At 39.0% G+C, this 20,249-nt stretch overlaps 1 protein-coding gene and 1 long non-coding RNA gene across 4 annotated transcripts in view; one reads left to right on the top strand and one right to left on the bottom strand.

The window, feature by feature from the left end:
- On the bottom strand, positions 1 to 1,779 carry LOC144992039 (uncharacterized). The gene is made up of 3 exons (XR_013655770.1): positions 807 to 1,779; positions 581 to 677; positions 1 to 421 (listed from the first exon to the last, which is right to left on the bottom strand). It is a non-coding gene; the product is annotated as an uncharacterized LOC144992039 (long non-coding RNA).
- Positions 1,780 to 3,469: 1,690 nt separating this feature from the next.
- Positions 3,470 to 20,249, top strand: part of lepr (leptin receptor) — a 34,459-nt gene continuing 17,679 nt past the window's right edge. Inside the window, exon 1 of one of the 3 annotated variants that reach the window (XM_011474108.4) lies at positions 3,470 to 3,581. Coding sequence is in view for 2 of the 3 variants with exons in the window: in XM_078945403.1 (XP_078801529.1) it covers positions 18,432 to 18,487 (56 nt within the window). In the remaining variant the exon portion in view is untranslated. Of the gene's footprint in view, positions 3,582 to 18,197; positions 18,488 to 20,249 lie in introns of those variants that run through there. The other 2 variants (NM_001160443.1, XM_078945403.1) reach the window with 2 other exon arrangements.

Raw genomic sequence — 20,249 nt, 5'->3', positions numbered from 1 at the left:
TCCCACATATTCTTAAATTCTAATTAAATATAATTGTTATATTCTTAATATTTTTCTGTTGAAATGTGACTTTGACTTCACACAAAAATTAGATGAACAAATAAAACAATTTTGGTCAAAATTGTGCCTCATTTAATTTTTTGGTATGCGTAACATCAACTGATTAATCACAACACAAATAACAAACATTTACAATAAAAAACAACATTACAGATCAACAGTAAGACAGAAGGCTGAACTGATTGTTAAAGACAAGATAAGTGTAATTTAAGGTATGCATTCATGCATTTGCAATAATAATATATCCAAGTTCTCTTTCATTCCATCTCAGAAACCCCATCCAACACCACCATGAGAGGTTGAGGCTGCACCTGGAATAATCTGCTTCCAGATGCCATCAGATATGGATCTGGCTGTGGTCCTACACAAAAGAAACAACACACAAAAGTTAGACATAAGTGCATAACTACATTTAAATTTAATTAATTATATCTGCTGTAACCATAATTTGGTTAGTCATAAGATTAGAAAAAACAACTTAATTTGCTGTCACAAAGCAACAAAAAGTTAAATTAATCACCTGCATATGCCTTGTACAGTGTGGACCTCAGACCGTCCCTGCCAACTGTTTTGGGCTTTTGCACCACCAGCTCACTAACCGGTTCAGGATGGATTCCCTTATAAATAAAAGGCAAAAAGCAATTACAGTCTGTAGTCACTACTGGGGGTGTTTTTATAATAATTTAGAGTTGTTATGGATACACATCCGTTCTTAAATCATAATGACAATTTGATGACAAACCCACCTGTGTTCTTGGTCTGTGCCATCAAGCCACTCGTGCAGGCCGGGGGGGGGGTGGAGCAGCCTACAGACCAGCTGTGAATAATGTGCGGTCTGGAACAGGATGGCAACTATGTCATTGCAAAATCCTTTACCAGCCACACAACTGCAGGAGAAAGCTTTCAGGTTGGCACTTTCTGCATCCAGTGATATCTGGAAACAATAAATTAAATAGGTTAAAATTAAGACATACTTATGTTGCTACATCAATGTAACACGAAACTATAACTTTCCGTAGGGTGACCAGATTTGAGTTTCTAAAAAAGAGGAGTGAAGTGAGTTTGTGAGACATTTCATCAAGAGTAATTGGTGTGCAGAGCTGCATACATAAAGCAAATATGATTACATTTCATCTATGTTCAATGTTATTTTATTATAAAAGTATCAAAAAAGAGGACATGTCCAGGAAAAGAGGACGTCTGGTCACCCTAGTTTGAGAAAAATAATACTAATAGTAAGTGAAGAAAGTGCCGCAACCGCAGCAAAAAGAATGAACACGCAAACGGGCACCTCAACATTTCTTATTTACAGCTTCGCCAAATTTTTGGGTGTTATGTTAATCTCATGCCTTTTCACTTAAACATACACACAACATATTCACTGCGATGTGTTATACCTTATTACAAATTAATAACACCAGGATTTACAGTTGACGTAGACAGTTACCGGTGATGCGGCTATGGCTAAGCTAGCTGAAGCTTACCTTGGTAATGGTGGATAAACTCTTCATGGACGAATTTATGTCCCTTGTCCAATTTGTTTCCTTTAGTGGACGAATGCATCTTCACACTCTTCATCACATCGGTGCTGGTGAACTTCGGAACACAACTCAGGCTCTTCGAAAACACTCTAGGCTCTGCCATTCCTCCGCCAGCGAAGCACAAACCGGAACTAGGTTTACACGCTGACTACGTATTTCCGGTTTTTGTGAAAAAGGTCTATTGGCTCTTAATTAAGATGAGGAATTGATGAGTGAAGTTGTTTAAAGTCCATTATACACTTTTCAAACTCCCTCTCTGGTGATATCTTTTTTTTTTTGCCTTTGCTGTTGTCAGCAGTTTTAGCTTCTGACTGGAAACCTAAAAATAATGTTCCTCCCCTTTGGTTTTGTTGCTTCATGCACCTGTGAGGGTGCAGTTGCTCTAACCAAAACACAATGATATTTAACAGGGAATATAAAGCCATTTCAAAATAGCAGCCTGTTGCTGGGGTTTGTTGCTGTCTGCCTCCAGATTATGCACTCATTTTCTTCAGGGCCCCTCTGGTTGCTGAAAGCAGGTGCAGAGACAATCGGGATTTATGGATTAACTGAAGAGAGGAAACGGACAGCTGACTTTCAGTGGAGTTGGAAGTGAATCTTCTTTTGCATGGAGACACTTGTAATCAAAATCGTATAGATTGTCATTAAGGAGCCTCATTTATCTGCTTTTCAAAAAAATAAAAGCAGGTAATGTGGGAATGTGTTCAATCGAAGATTTGGTGTACAAACATCTAGTGTCATTTTTAAAGTTTGTCATTTGACTTTTTTTGTTTCATATTTATAGATTAATATGTGGATAACCTGACTAGAACATAGAATTGCCATGATAAGTAAGTCTATTTATCAGTAACATCAAATAAAACCAAGCAAATAAAAAAAGAAAAGCTTTAAGATGTAATTTATTGGATGACTTCTCATAAGCTTTAAGGAAATTAACATGAGGTGTTATTTATTTGCAAATTAAAACTTATTTTTTGGACTGTTTGGTGTTCTTGTGGTCACTTCAAGAAAACACAAAACTAATATCTTTTTAAAAATAATTACTTTGATCTTTTAAAAGTTTCAGTACATCAAAGTTATTGAATTGTTTTTTTCCACATATTATGGCTAAAATCTGGAAAATGCAGAAAGAAGCAGACAAAGTACACCTCCATTTTTTGTAATAACTGTAAATTCTTTTTTTCAGACTAAAATCTTTTTAGAAAATATATAATTCTGCAGCTTCCAACAAAAAAAACGATCACAGACCAGAATAACATTTGACCTATCAGTGTTTATGTAAACACAGAAAAATAACCATAATGTCATTTATAACAGTGTAGTAATAAGCAGAGGGGATGCAATTCTTGATAAAAGCAACCCCAAATGAGCAGGACTGGAACAAAATTCATCAATAGATCTGTACCTTTTGACCAATAAAACGGGGGTGCAGGGTCCATGTGAGGTAGAGAGGAGGGAGGATGCTGCTGGAACAGTATGGTTTGCAAACTGGAGCTCTTGGCTGCTTTGTGCTAAAAGGAATCATGGGATCAAATATCTGTCATGGTGTGAATGACATGGAAAACACAGCGAAAACACCTGCATGGCTAACTAAAGCAGAGGGCAACATTCACCGACTGACAGACAGAGAAAAGGCTTGTCAGTAAGCTCTTGCTGCCCTCAATCTTGGGCAACAGATAACTTTGGAGACACCGAATTAGACATGGCTTTTGTCCAATAAAATCTGATACCCATGCCATTCACACCTACGCTGTACACGCTGCTGTTGATTTGTGCAAACACATGCATGGGTGCTCCATAAAACTGGGGTGCATCCTGACACTAGAACTCATAAATAGCCCCTCATGTCTATAAACACGCAAAAAGTTCTTCCCATCTGGACGTCAAAATAAAGTCCTTGGGATGTACATAATCAGCATGTAGAAACTTTCAGAGCAGCTTCAAGAAACTTTTCAGAGATCTAAATCTTTGATGTACCGGGTGAGTGACTTTTTTTTGTAATTTAATATTTATAGCACAAAACAAAAGAGAAACTTTTAAAGAAATGTCATGTTTTCATTTGTTTGTTGTTCTTCACATGAGTCAGGAGTCATTCTGGCAAAGCTGATTGTTCAGACACTCTGACAGATACCTTGGGCCTATGTGCTTCCTTTCAGTCTTTTTTTTAAATCATTTTTCAGAATAAAACACTGATCTCCATCAATCCACCCACTTATTGTTTTGCTGTGTTGCTCCAACACAATCTTTTCAGACTTGATGGAAGTTTTTCTGCAAGAAACTTTGCAAACTTTATTGAAATTGTTGTTTTTTGCCCACATGCTGCTGAACTAGTCTTAACCCTTTTGTTTGAGGACACCTTACTGGCAGTTGGACACGGGTTTCACGTAAACGGACATCTCCATGGCGACTGAAAGCTTTTCGTTCACTTGATGCTCAGGATCCTACTTTGCACAAGAGCTCTAAAATAATTTAACCCTTAATTTTCATGTTCACTTGAGCACCTTATTCTTTGTTTTTTTAGGATTTGTGTTATCATGAGGGGCCTTTGATCTTCTTAAAAAAGATTTAGTCCATTTCATAAACTTATATTTTCTGGTTTTTAAAAAAAATCAACAACTATCCTGACAGATGATCTCTTGATGTGTTCATTTTTTCAGTATTTGAGAAGAAAACCAATTTTATTGTTCTCAATTAATCTTTTTACCTGTTATTTGAATTTTCTGTACCTTTATTTGAAACCTTAAAAGACAAAATTATCTTCTGCATCTCAGCATACAATTCATCTGAGTTCTAGGCATTCAATGTGTGAACTTACTAGTTTACATGATTCTGATTTAGCCCTTGTGCTATCTTAGATGACCCCACCCTTGCATTGACGTGTTCTCCCTACCATGACAAAGGTGGAGAAAGGTGGAAAAGTTTCATGTAATCCATGGACACCAGTGAAGATCACAAATCATTGAAGAAAAATGGTTCAGCACACTGTCTAGTGGGTCTAGATGGCCCAACTCCCAATGTTAAAGTGCCTAGTATAGCACAAGGGTTACATAACCTAGGTGGGAATTTTGTGTTTTGGTGCTGTTCACTAAGAATTCCTTTGCTCTGAGTTAAAATCTACCTGGATCGTCCTGAAGGCTGACCATCATTACTGCAGATGTAGGCCTGCTTTGTACAATCAACATGCCTGTTTGTAGGCCTACCAAGTGGAGGAGGTTTCTTCTCAGTTCAGAATTTTTTTTTAGCTGACTTTATGTGATTTATAATTTAAACATAACAATGTTAATCTTGTTAAATTTGTTCTATAAAGTGGGTACATGTTAAAGAATCTTGTCTTTAATGTAAAATGTCTTTGTATTGTATTTTGACCCCTTTGCAGTGGTTCAGCCCAAAGTTTTATTAACCCACTGAACTGTGATTGCTAGGATTTGTTCCTCTATTCCATTGAAAGAGAGGGAAATAAGAGCTTTCTGTGGTCATAGTTTCATTTGCTGGTGATTTACTCTCATTACTGCCACCTCGGTTAAAGTAAGGACTTTTCTCCAAGTGAATCTTACACAACTCACTACAACATGAACACTAACCTTAAACTAATCTTTAATGTCTTCAAAGAGTCTTGAAGACCTGATAAAGAAAGTCATATAAAGTACATAAAAAACTAAGCTAAGATAAACTTGGTCTATCTCAGGAAAGTTTATCTTAAAAAGTCTTAATAAAAGTAAAAAAATACAGAATTTGTGGAGGCAGGCATGTAAAATACAGATTTTGTTTTGTTGAAACTCAAAGTGACTGGTAAAAAAGAATTTAAAAAAGTGTTAAAAAAAGACAAGTTTTAAAAAAGTGAAAACGTTTTTCTTTAACTCAGATTTAAGATCAGATACCTCAAACATTCATGTCTGTATTTTTGTCTTTAAAGCAGATTTTGTTCAGCGTGTGCTACCACTAAGAATCAGATGTTTACCTTCAGAGATCCTCCCATGAGCCTTCAAAGGCTAAAAGTCTTTCTTGGTTAGGTTTTTAAATTTTTATGTCTATCCATCTATCTTTCTAAAACTCAGAGCAAGTTTGCCACAAGTCTGAATGGAAAACTTTTTTCCCCACCATTTTTCCTGTTTTATAGTTGTAATGGGCAAAAATAATATACAAGAAAAGAGTGGACAAACGAATTCACGTATTTAGTCAATAATGGACTTCCTGTGAATTCACAGGCACATTTTTAAACACTTGTATTAGTTTCCCTCCACTTTTGTCATTAGGTCTTATTATTTTGTTTATCTTTTAGTAAGTCATTCATGCATACACTAGCATGTGGATCCTGTTTTCTCCTAATAATTCACCTTCTCCCTCCACAGAGGTTCCATTTGTTATACATGTTTGGATTTAATTTGGTAAGCTATTTTATTAAATGAGCACAACATGCATTAACATTATAAATAGACATACATCGTCCTCTGATTCATACATGCAAAAGTAAATTACAGCTCACGAGTGCAGATTGAAAAAACGGTTCACTGAAAACAAAGTTTTAGCCACTGTTTTACTTGGTTGCATTTTATGGCTTTTGTTTGCTTGTTCTGTGCCATTTCACAAATAAAACTAGTTAAACTTTACAAACTCATTTTGCTGGAAAACATTTGAGTGAAAATCAACCTAAATTTTGTCCATAGAGGACAAAGCAAATTTAAGACTATTTACAAGCTCAGATGGTTTTTGATATAACTGAACATAAAACACATTTTTAGAGCCAAACTGGTGGTTTACAGACCTCAGGGAGGAATTAAAGAGATGACTCAAACAAGAAGCTGCCTGAGTATTACTGCCTGCTGTATGACTAATGCAGAGTGCTTGAGCACGACTGAGTCCTCAATGAAAACATCGACATGCGTTGCTGCATCTTTTGAAGCTTGCTGGGATCTTGTTTTGTCACTTCATTGATGGAAGATTTAACATTTCTATTCTCAATTGAATTAACTCTGAATGACAATAAGCATTTTGAGCACAGTTTCAAAGTTTAAGTCCCATTTTGTGATCACACACTTAGCAAAATTTTACAGAAGGGGTTCACCCTTCTGTAGTCAGTCTACAGTCACAATTTTGGTGGCTTTACATCCCCGACCTCTTTAGCGAGGAGACATTAGGTCCCATTTTCGGAATTTGGATTTGCGGATTTGAGCCAATAAGATGGCAACCTCACAGCTGACTAAAAATGTGATGTAGTGCAGAAATCGTTTTGCTAAACAGGAATGTTTTGAGTCTAGATTTGAACCTTAACACAGTAAAGGCCTGTCTCACAACCTCAGGGAGACTGTTCCAGCTTTTAGCAGCATGAGATTGAAACGCTGATTCTCCTTGTTTAGTCCTTACTCTGGGCACCCGCAGGAGGCCGGTCCCTGAGGTCCTCACAGTCCGAGATGGTTCATATGGCGCCAACATGTCAGAGATGTACTTTGGTGCAAGGCCATGGAAAGACTTGTAAACAAGCAGAGCTGCCTTAAAGTCTATTCTTTGAGCTACAGGAAACCAGTGCAGAGACCTGAGCACAGGACTCATGTGATGGTACTTGCTGGTCCTAGTTAGGACTCGAGCAGCAGCGTTCTAGATGTACTGAAGCTGTTTTAGAGCTCGTTTGGGGAGGCAATGAGCAGGCCGTTACAGTAATCTAACCTAGTGGAGACAAATGCATGAATAAGTATCTCCAGGTCTGGCTTTGACACTATGTTTTTGATTTTGGCAATGTTTTTTAAATGTAAAATGCTGCTGATGTTACTGACTTGATATGGCTGTTAAAGTTCAGGTCAGAGTCCATGATTGACCCTAGGTTTCTGGCTTGATTTGAAGGTTTTAGAGACAGAGTGAAGGTAACTGCTGACACTTTCACTTTGTTTCTGTGGACCAAAGAGGATGACTTAAATGCCTCATTGCCTCCTGTGAGACCTAATGTGTGTTGCTGTCAAAACACTGCGTCAGCTGTGTCATGAATGAACATGTGATCTCAAAACAGAAGAAAAGGAAGATCAAGTTATTGATGTATTGTATTTAAGTTTATATGTTGAATAATAAAGGAAAATAAATGGGAACCAAGCTGTAGCTTTATTAACCTAAATATTGGTAAAAGTTTCATTAAAGAAGCTAAAGATCATTTTTAAAATTGTAAACAAAAAACATGTCCTTGTGGGGTGTACCAGAATACAATAAGTTATCTGACATTTTTTTATTTTAGTATATAATCACACTTTTACTTTACGTCAAATGAAGGAATTTTCCTTTTGCCTAATTTCCTACAGGACTTTAGTCAAACTGTTACTTAAGGTATGAAAATTGTCGGCATGAAAACTTTCTGGGGACAATTCAGTCCCATTTTGACACAATCATAGTTCCCTAAAGAACATTTAATCTACTCAATTAAAAAAACACAGCATAAGCAAGTAAAAAATTTAAAAAGGTTTATTCTTTTCAGCATGTTTTAAAGTCTGCAAGAACATTCACAGAGCAGCTCTGAGCAAATGACCATCAAGTAATGACGCCACATTTAGGGGAATCAAGAAAAAGTCTAAGCTTGATGAGCAATAAATATTAAAGATAACATATAACTCAAAAGCATGTTTTGCCAAGTAAGAAATGAAAATATGTTGTATCTCATGAATTACTGATAGGTTTTCTGCAGACCAGCACTTTTTCTTTCTTTTATTTTTATTTTTTTTACAGTGGATTACAGTCACTAAAAAGATTCATCAAATGAAACTAAATTCCTGCTATTCCATTTGAGATCTGAGAGCTGCACTTCAGCACTGTAGCCATGTTTTGCTCATGAAGCACTTGCAAAAGTTAGGGTTGAATATGTTTGGGCTTCAGGGACAGCAGCGAATCTACAGAGGTCAGGCTAAAAATTCCTTTGCTCTGCAAAGTTTGGCTTTTTTCCTGCTGCTGATCACTTCCTTTCATTCTTTCCAGAAAAGAAATACAAGTGGCCTTTTCAACTAGCAGCCAAGCAGTGGAAATGCTGGGCATAACATGACATGACCTTCTGAATCATTGCTGGTGAAAAAACAAACTGAACCTCATGCTTGACAGTCATGAAGATCATAAACAAAATGTTTACATAAATAAATAAATGTCTAGCTAAATCAGTGTTTCCGTGTGTATGCTAGTAGACTTCCCTTCATCAGTAGGCGACTGTCTAATTCTATGATGGATTTTCACATCTGTGGCAGCAACGAGATCCAGCTGTGAGCAGATGTAAGGCTGCTCTGTCAACACTTAAAGCAATGTGTTTAACAAAGACATGCAGGGAGATACGTACGAATGAAATGAACATGTGGTAATTCGGAAATCTTCTTGTCAGCTCCTGAGGCTTTTTGCTGTGGTCTCTGTGCCAGATCCAGGTGCTCACAGCTGGATCTAAAAGAAGTTTTTGGTTACATCAACAAAAAAGTAGTCTTTACCCGTCTTGTTTCTTTAATCTAAAGAGTGTTGCAACTATTAAGACTCATTAAATGAAATATGTACCATTAACTCCTGTGAGATCTAAGCAGAAATGAGAACACTTGCTTTTTTCATTTTTTTGAAAAAAAAAAGCACTGTAAACAAGTGGTTGTGTTTATGTTGTCACTGCTGGTTTCTGCAGCCTTCAAATCTAGATAACACTGCTTTTTTTATTTTTTTGTTTTTTTTCTTCTTAACATTGTTTTTTGCTCATTTTATTGTAAGATTAGATCTAAAAATTCAAGTTAAGCGCAAAACAAAGATTTGTTTTAAAAAATCCACAAATGACATAATTTGACTTGAATATCTTATCTGGATTTTCCTCTCTTGCCTAAAAAAATAAAAAGACACATTTCTTAGACCAAAAATTGCTCTGCTGTACAGTTAAAAATATTTAAAAAATGCTTGAGTCAGTTGAAAAAAAAAAACATGACCTCATTCCTCTGTGGATGCATTGCTTTAATCTGTCTTAAAGCATGACCTCATACACCCAGCAGGTTTTTGTCCTTTAGTCGGCACAGTGTATTCAATTATTGATGATCGGCTCCAACATATGAGGCACATTCTGTAGGGGTCTTTTTACGCATTGTTGTTGCATTTCATGAGTCATTTACTATTGTGATGTTAGTAGAATGCCACTCTGATGTCAGATTGGACTCCCAACCAATTATGACGCAGCAATTTTCTCATTCCCTAAATTAAACTACATTTTCAGTTTCATTACATCATTCCGCGCCGATCATTCATTTTGGGTTCTTGGGCAAGACCCTTCGCGCCACTATGTAGCCACAAGGGGGAGCAAGTCTGGTTCTCCCTGTGCCAGTCCCCAGCCTGGATGAAACACAGGATTGTGTCAGGGAGGACATTATAGAAGCGATTCTGTAGCATAATTAAAAATAAAAGTCAAAACCAGAAATGCCTTTTCATTTTCAAAATGAAGCTGCATTTTTTGACTCAAAATTAAAATGAAACAGCAATCCACCAAAAGGCTTTTTCATTTTCTTCTTCAACACCGCTTGTTCTGTCACTTAATTAAAATGATAAAGAAAATGGTATTTGACATTTCATTTTCAAAGAGTTCTCTGGTAAATGTGTAGCAAAATTCATTTAGAAATGTCCAAATTGACAATTGAAATGGATTAAACCAACCAGCAAACGTTTAGCATAGCAAAATCTGCTATAGCTGTTGATGGGGCTCCAGCTGTCATCGAACAGCAAAATCAGCACGAAGCTGCAAATAAATATGTAAATATGTAGGAATTACATCATCCTTTATTTTGTTCTGGACACCACTGGAAACACAAATTCCTATGATGGTTTCTCAGATCGTAGTAGCACTTCTGCCTTCAGCGATCGGGAGCTTCGCGCTCCGCAATGCGAAGGCAGCTGCCGGTCCGAAGAAAAAAAGCTTGTCTGCGGTGCTTCCGAAGGAGGACCGCAGAAGGGGGAAATGCTGCTACGTAGTCCTGAGAAGCTGTGTACAATCATCAGAAGTTCACAACCATTACAAAGCCCTCTTCTCTGCCGCTAACACAAAGCTGCACTGCTCCTAACATGTCTGTGTCTCTTAGCAGCCGGACATATGGAGAAAGCACTGACGTCATCGCCCCGCCTCCCCGCTGGAAATGCTTATTCGAATTGAATAATGCGCCAATGTTCGCAGAGTGGATGTTAAAATGAAAATGCAATCCCCTCTTTGCATTTTCGTTTTAATTATGACACAGAATAAGCGGTTTTTAAGTAGTAAATAAAAAGCATTTTGAAATATTGATTTTTCATTTAAATTTTGAGTCATTTGATGCAGTTACATTTTAAAAATGAAAAAGCATTTCTGTTATCTTTTTTTAAAATGAATTTTGCCACCCATTTACCAGAGAACTTTTTGAAAATGAAATGTCAAATACCCTTTTCTTTATAATTTTAATTAAGTGACAGAATAGGCGCTGTTGAAGAAGAAAATGAAAAAGCATTTTGGTGGATTGCTTTTTCATTTTAATTTTTAGCCAAAAATGCAGCTTCATTTTGAAAATGAAAAAGCATTTCTGGTTTTGACTTTTATTTTTAATTATGCTACAGAATCGCTTCCATTGGACATGTAAAAATGTCTCCTAAACCGCCTGTGTAAATCAGTGAAAGCTGATTCGCTGTGGTGACCCCTGAGGGGACATGGCGAAAGGTGAACAATTCAATTCAATTCAATTCAATTTTATTTGTATAGCCCAAAATCACAACAACAGTCGTCTCGATGGGCTTCGAAGTAAAACATGAAATCAGAAGGATCACGAATACAAAGAGTTCAATAGAAAAATACTAAAATGAACTAACAAACTGACTAAGCTATACTGGCATCCCTGCCCTTAGACCCCCCTTCGCTGTAAGGAAAAACTCCCAAAAAAACCGGATTCCGGAAAAAACGAAGAAACCTCAGGGGTGCCCACATGAAGGAGGGATCCTCCCCCAGGACGGACAGGCGATTTACCAGAAATCTTAGAGAAGAATTAACTTATCTAAATCTACAACTACATATATAAAAGTCCAGCAGACGAGCTTCATCCAGCCGTGGTTGTGGGGACAGTCAAAGGCGCGAGTCGAGCCGGAGACAGGAACCACAGCCAGGTGTAGGAGCAGGAGCAGAGACGAGGTACTCGGTCAGGTACAGAGCAGAGACGAGCCAGAGATGAGCCAGAGGCAGGATCCACAGCCAGGTGTAGGAGCAGGAGCAAAGGCGAGGTAAACGGTCAGGAACTGGAGCACGGATGAGCCAACTGGAGTCTGGAAGCACTCCCACTCCCCAGGAGGGGAGAGGAAAAGAGGGACAATACATGAATCGCACTGCACCAAACAGAGGCATGGAGAACTAAATGATAAATTATGATCAAGAATAGAGGAGAGGAAGGGTAGAAGTAAAAAAGGAAAGAGGACAGAACCCCAGTGCACCATAGTTACCCCAGCTTCAACTTCTAGCAGCCTTTTAAAAGAAATAGTTATTATTAAGTTTAATTTAAACAAACTAACATTAAGTTAAATAATCTCTGAATACTAACCAATCTGACAATAAGCCTGTCCAAAGAGGAATGTTTTCAGTCTAGCTTTGAATGTAGAAACTGAGTCGGCCTCTCTTACATGAGCTGGGAGTTTATTCCATAAGACAGGGGCTTGGTGACTAAACGCTCTACCTCCAACCGTACTTTTACTAATTCTAGGAACCACAAGCAGTCCTGCATTTTGCGAGCGAAGTGTTCTGATTGGTTGGTAAGGGACTATGAGGTCCTTAATATAGGACGGGGCCATTCCATGTAAGGCCTTATAGGTTAACAGGAGGATCTTGAACTTAATTCTAGAATCAACTGGGAGCCAATGGAGCGAAACTAACACAGGAGTGATGTGATCTCTTCTGCTAGTTCCTGCTAACAATCTAGCTGCTGCGTTCTGAACAAGCTGGAGACTTCTTAAGGAACTCTTAGGACACGCTGCTAACAAGGAGTTACAGTAATCCAGCCTCGACGTAACAAATGCATGGATGAGTTTTTCAGCATCACTCTTAGAAAGTATATTTCTGATCTTAGCAATATTCCGCAGGTGAAAAAAGGCAGTTCTACATGCCTGAGATATGTGAGCCTTAAATGATAAATCCTGGTCAAGTAAAACCCCAACGTTTCTAACTGTGGAATTGGGGGCTATACTTATGCCATCCAGGGAGACTATCTGAGCAGACAGAGCATCTCTAAGGTTTTTAGGACCAAGTATAATGACCTCAGTTTTTTCTGGGTTCAAGAGGAGGTAATTAATTGTCATCCAGGTCTTGATGTCACTGATGCAGGCGTTGAGTTTCTCTATCTGGTCATTCTGGTCAGGCTTCATGGATAAATACAACTGCGTATCGTCGGCATAACAATGAAAATTAATGCTGTGTTTCCTGATTATGTTTCCTAGGGGTAGCATATAAAGCGTAAACAGGATCGGTCCCAAGACTGAGCCCTGTGGGACTCCATAGTTGACTCGAGTGCACTGAGAGGAATGGCCATTTACATTAACGAACTGATACCTATCAGACAGATAGGATTTAAACCACTGGAGAGCAGATCCTCTGATCCCTATGTCCTGCTCTAATCTATGGAGTAAAATACCGTGGTCGATAGTGTCAAAGGCTGCACTGAGGTCCAACAGGACCAGAATAGAAAGTAGTCCCTTTTCTGAGGCCAATAACAAGTCATTAGAGACTCTAACTAGTGCAGTTTCCGTACTGTGGTGGGGTCTAAACCCCGACTGAAAGTCTTCAAAGTGGCTGTTGTCCTGTAGGTGGCAGTAAAGCTGCTTAACTACAACTCTTTCTAGGATTTTAGAAATAAAGGGCAGGTTTGATATCGGTCTATAGTTGGCCAAGATGCTAGGATCCAAACTGGGCTTTTTCAGAAGAGGTTTAACAACTGCATATTTAAAAGACTGTGGCACGTAACCCGTTTCCAGAGAGGCATTTATCATTGTTAATATGGGATCATTAATTAGGGGAAAAGTTTCTTTAAAAAGTCTAGTGGGAATTGGGTCTAACAGACACGTTGAGGATTTGGAGGACGTAATAATTGATGTTATTTCCGCTTGATCCACAGCAGTGAAGCAGTCTAATGTTACAGAGGTTTCTATGGATGCCTCCATTTCTACCGCTTCAGCCTGTTCTGGGCTGATAGTAGGAATAACTTGATTTAACTTATGTCTAATATTTGAGATTTTACTATCGAAAAATGTAAGAAAATCATCAGAGCTGAGAGAAACAGGAACATGTGGTTCTACTGAGCTCTGACTGCGAGTTAATTTAGCTATAGTGCTAAAAAGAAATCTTGGATTGTTTCCATTCTCTGATATTAAGGTTGAATAGTACTGGCTTCTAGCTCTACGCAGAGCTTTTTTATAATTTAATAGGCTATGTTTCCAGATATCCAGAGACTGCTCTGAACCAGAGCGGCGCCATTCTCTTTCCAACTTACGGGTTTCTCGTTTAAGAGAACGAGTTTCAGCGTTAAACCACGGTGCTACTCGGTTTTGTCCGACGAACTTAGGTTTCAAGGGGGCAACAACATCGAGTGTACTCCTGAGGGCTTGTAAGGCATCATTAACAAAGTGGTCATTTATACTAGGACTGATACTATGGGAGCTGGTCTCAGAGTATTTTCTCAGAATATCACTAAGTACTGGCTGAACTGTGTGTTTAAACTCAGACACAGAACGGTCAGTTAAGGTTCTTCTAAGCTGTTTCTTATTCACTGGGGCAGAAGGATGTTCCAGTGTAAGCTGGAAGGTAATCATAAAGTGATCAGAAATGATGGGGTTAAGAGGAAGGACACTCAGCTGGCTGATCTCTATACCATGGGTTAGAACAAGATCCAGGGTGTGCTTATGACAGTGAGTGGGTTCATTCACACTTTGGGTGAAACCAACATCATCTAATAAAGCTGCAAAAGCCGTTCCTAGGCAGTCACTGGGGTCATCAACATGAATATTAAAATCCCCTAATATTATAATTTGATCAGAATCTAAGACAATAGTCGATAGGAAGTCGGAAAACTCAGTTAAAAATTCTGAATATGGGCCGGGGGGGCGATAAATAATTATGAGTAAAACAGGTTTTCGAGTTTTCCTGTTTGGGTGACTTAAAGACAATATGATGCTTTCAAATGAATTATAAGCATTTTTAACTTTAAGGCTGAGAAGTAAGCTAGACTGTGATATTACTGCCAAACCACCTCCTTTCCCTGAAATCCTGGATTTCTGATAGTTAGCATAAGTGGGGGGGGTTGCTTCATTCAATCTAACATAGTCATCCTGATGGAGCCAAGTTTCTGTTAAGGCTAGAAGACTGAGGTTGTTATCAGTAATTAACTCGTTGACTAAGAGGGACTTGGAGGAAATGGATCGAATGTTTAATAAACCGCATTTAATGACATCATAATTCTGCTTGTGAGAACTGCTGTCTGTCACTTTAAGGTTTCTATGACGCGCTCCTTTCATTTGTCTTTCAGCACATAAGCTAAAGCTAGGACCTGCTTGACTTTCCCTGCATGGGTTTTGCACCGGCACTGACCCTAAGGGAGGCTCAGAGGAGCGTTTTACACTGCTGCTCTGCGCCCGGGTCTCGTCTCTGGATTGTCAGGTTAACAGACTAAGGCTAGCAGAAATGTTTCTAGAAAGAAGAGCGGCACCGTCCCGGGTGGGATGGACGCCGTCTCTCCGCATGAGACCGGGCTTCCCCCAAAACGCGCTCCAGTTATCCACAAAACCAACGCCGTTTTCTGGGCACCATCTAGAAAGCCAGCGGTTAAATGATGAAAAGCGGCTGTACATTTCATCATTGACTAAGTTCGGCAGGGGACCAGAGAAAATTACAGTGTCGGACATCGTCTTAGCCAGTTTACACACCGAAGCTACGTTTAACTTAACCACCTCTGACTGTCTCCGTCGGGCATCATTACCGCCTGCGTGAATCACGACTCGACGGAACCTGGACTTATTCTGAGCTAACATCCTAAGGTTCCCCTCGATGTCACCAACTCTGGCCCCCGGATAACACCTGACTGTAGCCGCTGGGAGCTCCACGTTTCTAACTTCAGAAGAGCCTATAACCAGAGTTGAGTGTTCAGCGGGTGTGTCGCTGAGGGGGGAGAACCTATTACTAACGTGGAGTCTCGGGTGCTCTAAGTTTTTGCGTTTAGCACTATGTTTCCTCCCAACCGGTACAAACCCCTGACTGTCTCCCGGCTGTTGGGAGGGCGCTGGGGTGCTAACTAAATTAGCCCTGGTAGCGCGGCCCGCGCTACGAGTAACGACCTGGCTAGCCGGCTTAGCTTCCACTGTGCGGAGCCGCGCTTCTAACTGCTCCAGCCTGGCCTCCAAGTCTAACACAAGACTACACTTAACACACCTACCGCTATCTTCACTAAAGGAGGCAGGATCATCACTAAACATATGGCACATGGGGCAGGAGAGAGGAGGAGAGGCGGAAGGAGTGGTGGTGGCCATACTAGGTTCTAAGCTAAGGCTAGCGGTGTTTAAGTAAAGAGAAGTGGTTTATTTAGCAAAATGAGAAAAGTGAACAGCAAGCGGTTTAACAGTGGTGAATTCGCTAATAAAAGGTACTAGATGTGAATATTAACCCAGATAACCCTTAGAGTAAGCAATAGTAGTAAGGCTAATGCCAAACAAGAGGACAGCAGTCACACAACAGTCACACAACTAGCACTGGGAATAGCTCACCCGGAAATGACGTCACATGCTTCATGTCGCTCTGAGGAACCGCTCCAACACACCAATTCTGATTGAAACAACAACATCATCACGGATAAAAGGTTTGACTTTTTCCAAGACAACTAACTTAAATCTGTCCTTTAAGTTAAACGTGACACAAATTGACTGAATTGCTGTCATACTAAAAGCATAAAAGATAAATCTAACAGTCAGACTTGTGGAAATTGTGTGCATTACACTAACAAAGATTTTTTTTCTAAGAATGTTCATTTTATTTTCCATAAAATGTGTTCTCATCCCCCTAGAAAGTATTTGTTGTCTTTATATGGCTAAAAAAAATGAAATTACACCATTTTCTTTGGTTTTCTTTTAGGAGGTTTATCATAGACATAGATATATCATCTGTGACTGTTTTCTTTTGTTTTTCATTGTAATTGAAGCTATAACACGTTACCATATTTCAGCAGACATTAACTACCTGGTTTTGTCTTTTTCTTTACAAATGAGAGGATTTTGCTTTTTTTTCTCTGCATCCCTAGTCTGGATGTGTGGAAAACCAGATCCCTTTACTCTCCAGCAGCCACTGCAGCACTCATCAGTGCAGGGATGCCAGGCTTACGAAGAATAACGAGCCAAATCCATCTCAGTAAAGATCTGTGGCTTTAGAAGCTGAAGGGATGAAGCACCATTGTGACGCAAACTGATATCATCAACAAATCAATCTCCTCATTACTGCAGAGGCCGTTTCATGCATCCACGCGATGACGCACCGTTTCTACGTCATAAAGTTTGATGGTGACTGCAGCTATTATTTCTCTGTGGCTCCCACATGCAAACTGAGACGAGGCAGCAAACCCCCAGGACTGAGATTGAAATCAAACTAATCTGTTCTAAAAAAAAAACTACAATAAGTTTTGAAACTTGTAAACAGACAACCTTCTATTAAATGACAACACACAGTAAAAACAAAGAGTATAATCCCATGTGGGACTGTGAACCAAGTTAATTAGGGTTTACACCTTAGGACACCAACTGATGAATTATCAGAATGATATGGGATAGTGCAATAACTTTAAACAAACACCTGATTTTGGAAATGCAACGTCCAGCTTCCAGTGGTCTTCATGTAAATACCCTAGTGTTTGTAGGCAAATACACAGAGGTTCACTGCAAGTTGCGCAATTCTGTGGGAGTCAGAAGAATTTCCCCAAGGAAGGGAACACAAATTCACAGGAAGCAGGCAGCTAGATCCTATGTGTGAGCCAGATAGTGGTCTTCATGTTGGCATCTTTTACCTATGCTTGTTAGTAATCCTTTATAGAAGTCTTATTTACCTGCGTGCATGACATATTGGTTTAAATCAGAGCAAGTAACTGACACAAGAAAAAAACAACAAAAATGTATCCAGGAGATGCAGTGTGGCGTTCATGTCATCAGTGAGTATATTGCTATACTCACACCAGGGATGTGACGCGCGTTTTTGAGTGCGCCAAAATCGCATTCTGAAATGTGAGTTTTGCAAAATGGTGTTTGCGCTGGTCTGTCACTTCTTGATACTAGCGCATGTCTACCACATACAGTAGGAAGAGCCTTGATGCAAAATATTGTCCCTGTTTAGCCAAAGATCAACTGGTTCAACTTTGAACACATCTTCAATGGCTTTTTTTTGTATGTAGATCCCAAAAAACTGACTTAAAAGCTTTCTTAGCTTTGCATGAACATGAGAGTTTTAAATGCGGAAGTTTGAAACTTGAATATACCTGTGTTTACATCCAACACATCGTGAAACACATTTCAACCTTCCTTATGAATGAACCTGTGATCACACTTCCTGCATGTCCACAAGTGCTAACATAATTTTCGGAGATGTCCTTGAACGCCTCACCGCGGGCTGTGAGCGTGTAAGAACAGAGGCGCTCCTCTGTCTCCTCACTTCCTTCAACTACGGGAGCTCCGTTTTTCTCCATTCTCACTCACAGGAAAACCTTCATCATCTTCAGAAGACTCAACTCTCCTGGATGATCTGGACTCGAGGAAACCCCGCGAAGTTCTCCAAGGATGTAAGAAGTCCGCCTGTTCCATCCACCCGCTTCTGTCGCTCTTTTGTCCAAACAGATGGAGGATCACTCTTCCACATCTGTCTCCTTACAGGTCAAACGTTCTCAGATTGGGTCATTTTTTATCTTCTAACCGGTTATAATGTAATCTCAACACTTCTCTTTTTCTGTTTTTTGATCACGTGTCACATACGTTCTTTTTCTCCCGAGCGCTTAGAATTTTAATGGAAGGAATTTGAAATATTTTTGAATTTCTTTTATTAAACAAAGTGAATTTGAGACGTGTTAAAAGTGCTGCTGCTTTTAGGTGACAGCATCGTGTTGAGCCTGAAGGTGACAGGGGGTGAATCACCCTAATGAAACACACAGATCATTTTCTAAAGTATAAGGCTTCTTTGAATAATTCTCCTTTTATAAATACAAATACATATTATAATGTGTATTTATTTATTTGTTTCCTTACTTCACTGTTGTTTTGATTTTTTTTCTTACAGTGAAGTCATAATTATAGTGATAAATCACCTTATTGAAATTATTTTTAATTTGTTCTTTATTTTTTTGCTGTGACAAACATCCAGATGAGAAGATTGGTTCAGCGTGGGCAGCCTTGCAAATCAGTGAGGAATTTTCATGTCTGTGTTAAATATTCTCTCATATTTGCATCGCTGTGTGAATTTTATTCATTACATAGATTGCACAGATCCTGATGTGTTTGTAGATGGTTATTGATGTGTCTTGGAACCACAGATCAAACAGTTATTTATGCAAATTTGGATTTTTATTTAGCAGTGTTTTGGGTTTTAATAAACTGAAAACATTTTCCAAACAAGGGGATTTTGTCTGTTTTGATGACAGATTATATTACAAACTTTTAGATTTATGTTTAAATAAACAGGTTGTAAGAACAGATTTACTGTTTCAACAGTGACTCTAATGTTATTTATTAAGGAGTTGGTCTCCTTCTTGCAGGTATAGCACTCCTTTTTCTTGGAAGGTATTTCAAATTCTGGAGTTTTTTAGAGCAAATACAAAGACTGTTTATTGTTTAGCATTAAGAAAAAAGGAGGCAATGATGCTGCAGACTTGTTTGTGACCCATAAACTTTGTGCTATCCTGGGCACTTTAACATTGGGAGTTAGGTCATCTAGACCCACTAGACAGTGCGCTGAACCCTTTTTTTTCAATGATTTGTGATCTTCACTGGTGTTCATGGATTACATGAAATCCTCTCCACCTTTATCCACCTTTGTCAAGGTAGGGAGAACACGTCAATGGTCATCTTGACCCCATAGGATAGCACAAGGGTTAAGGAGAGTTTATCTGAATAGTGTTTAGCAGGTTTGACTCATTGTCTCTATGGTGCAGTCAAGCTCCACTACACGGAATTTATTCAATAATTTTTTAGCAAACTGCCATATTCTGCTCAGAATATGAAGCCAACCAGGATTTTGCAAACTGTTTCAGTTTTCTCGATTGACCACTAGAGAGAGGTTTCAGAAAAAAACTGTCTAAAAACTCACGTACAGCATGTTTGTAAAAAGTCTTTCGATTAACAGTGCTTTAGTTTCTGTTCATGGCACAAATAAGTGCATCCTTTGTGCCATGATGTTGATTGACTAGGGGTTAGGGTTGTGCCGATGGACAATACCATCGTCCATCGTGATGGGTGAGTGACATCACGATGGAGAGACACCATCGTGATGCCACGCCCCCGCCACGTTTCGAGTCGACACCATAAGCCGCGGTTACATGTACAAAATATCTTGATGGGATCAATGGTCGGATTAGAATCCAACCGTGCACATGGGCCCAGAAAAATGTTTTCAGAATATAACAAACGTTCACATGGGTCGCACTTTCGGTCGGAATAAATCAT

This window comes from Oryzias latipes, chromosome 4, assembly GCF_053564925.1.
Source record: "Oryzias latipes strain Hd-rR chromosome 4, Olatipes_Hd-rR_3.1".
In the NCBI taxonomy this organism is placed as follows: Eukaryota; Metazoa; Chordata; class Actinopteri; order Beloniformes; family Adrianichthyidae; genus Oryzias; species Oryzias latipes.
Note: the sequence above shows the minus strand (reverse complement) of the source record. Positions and strands in the feature narration are given on the sequence as shown.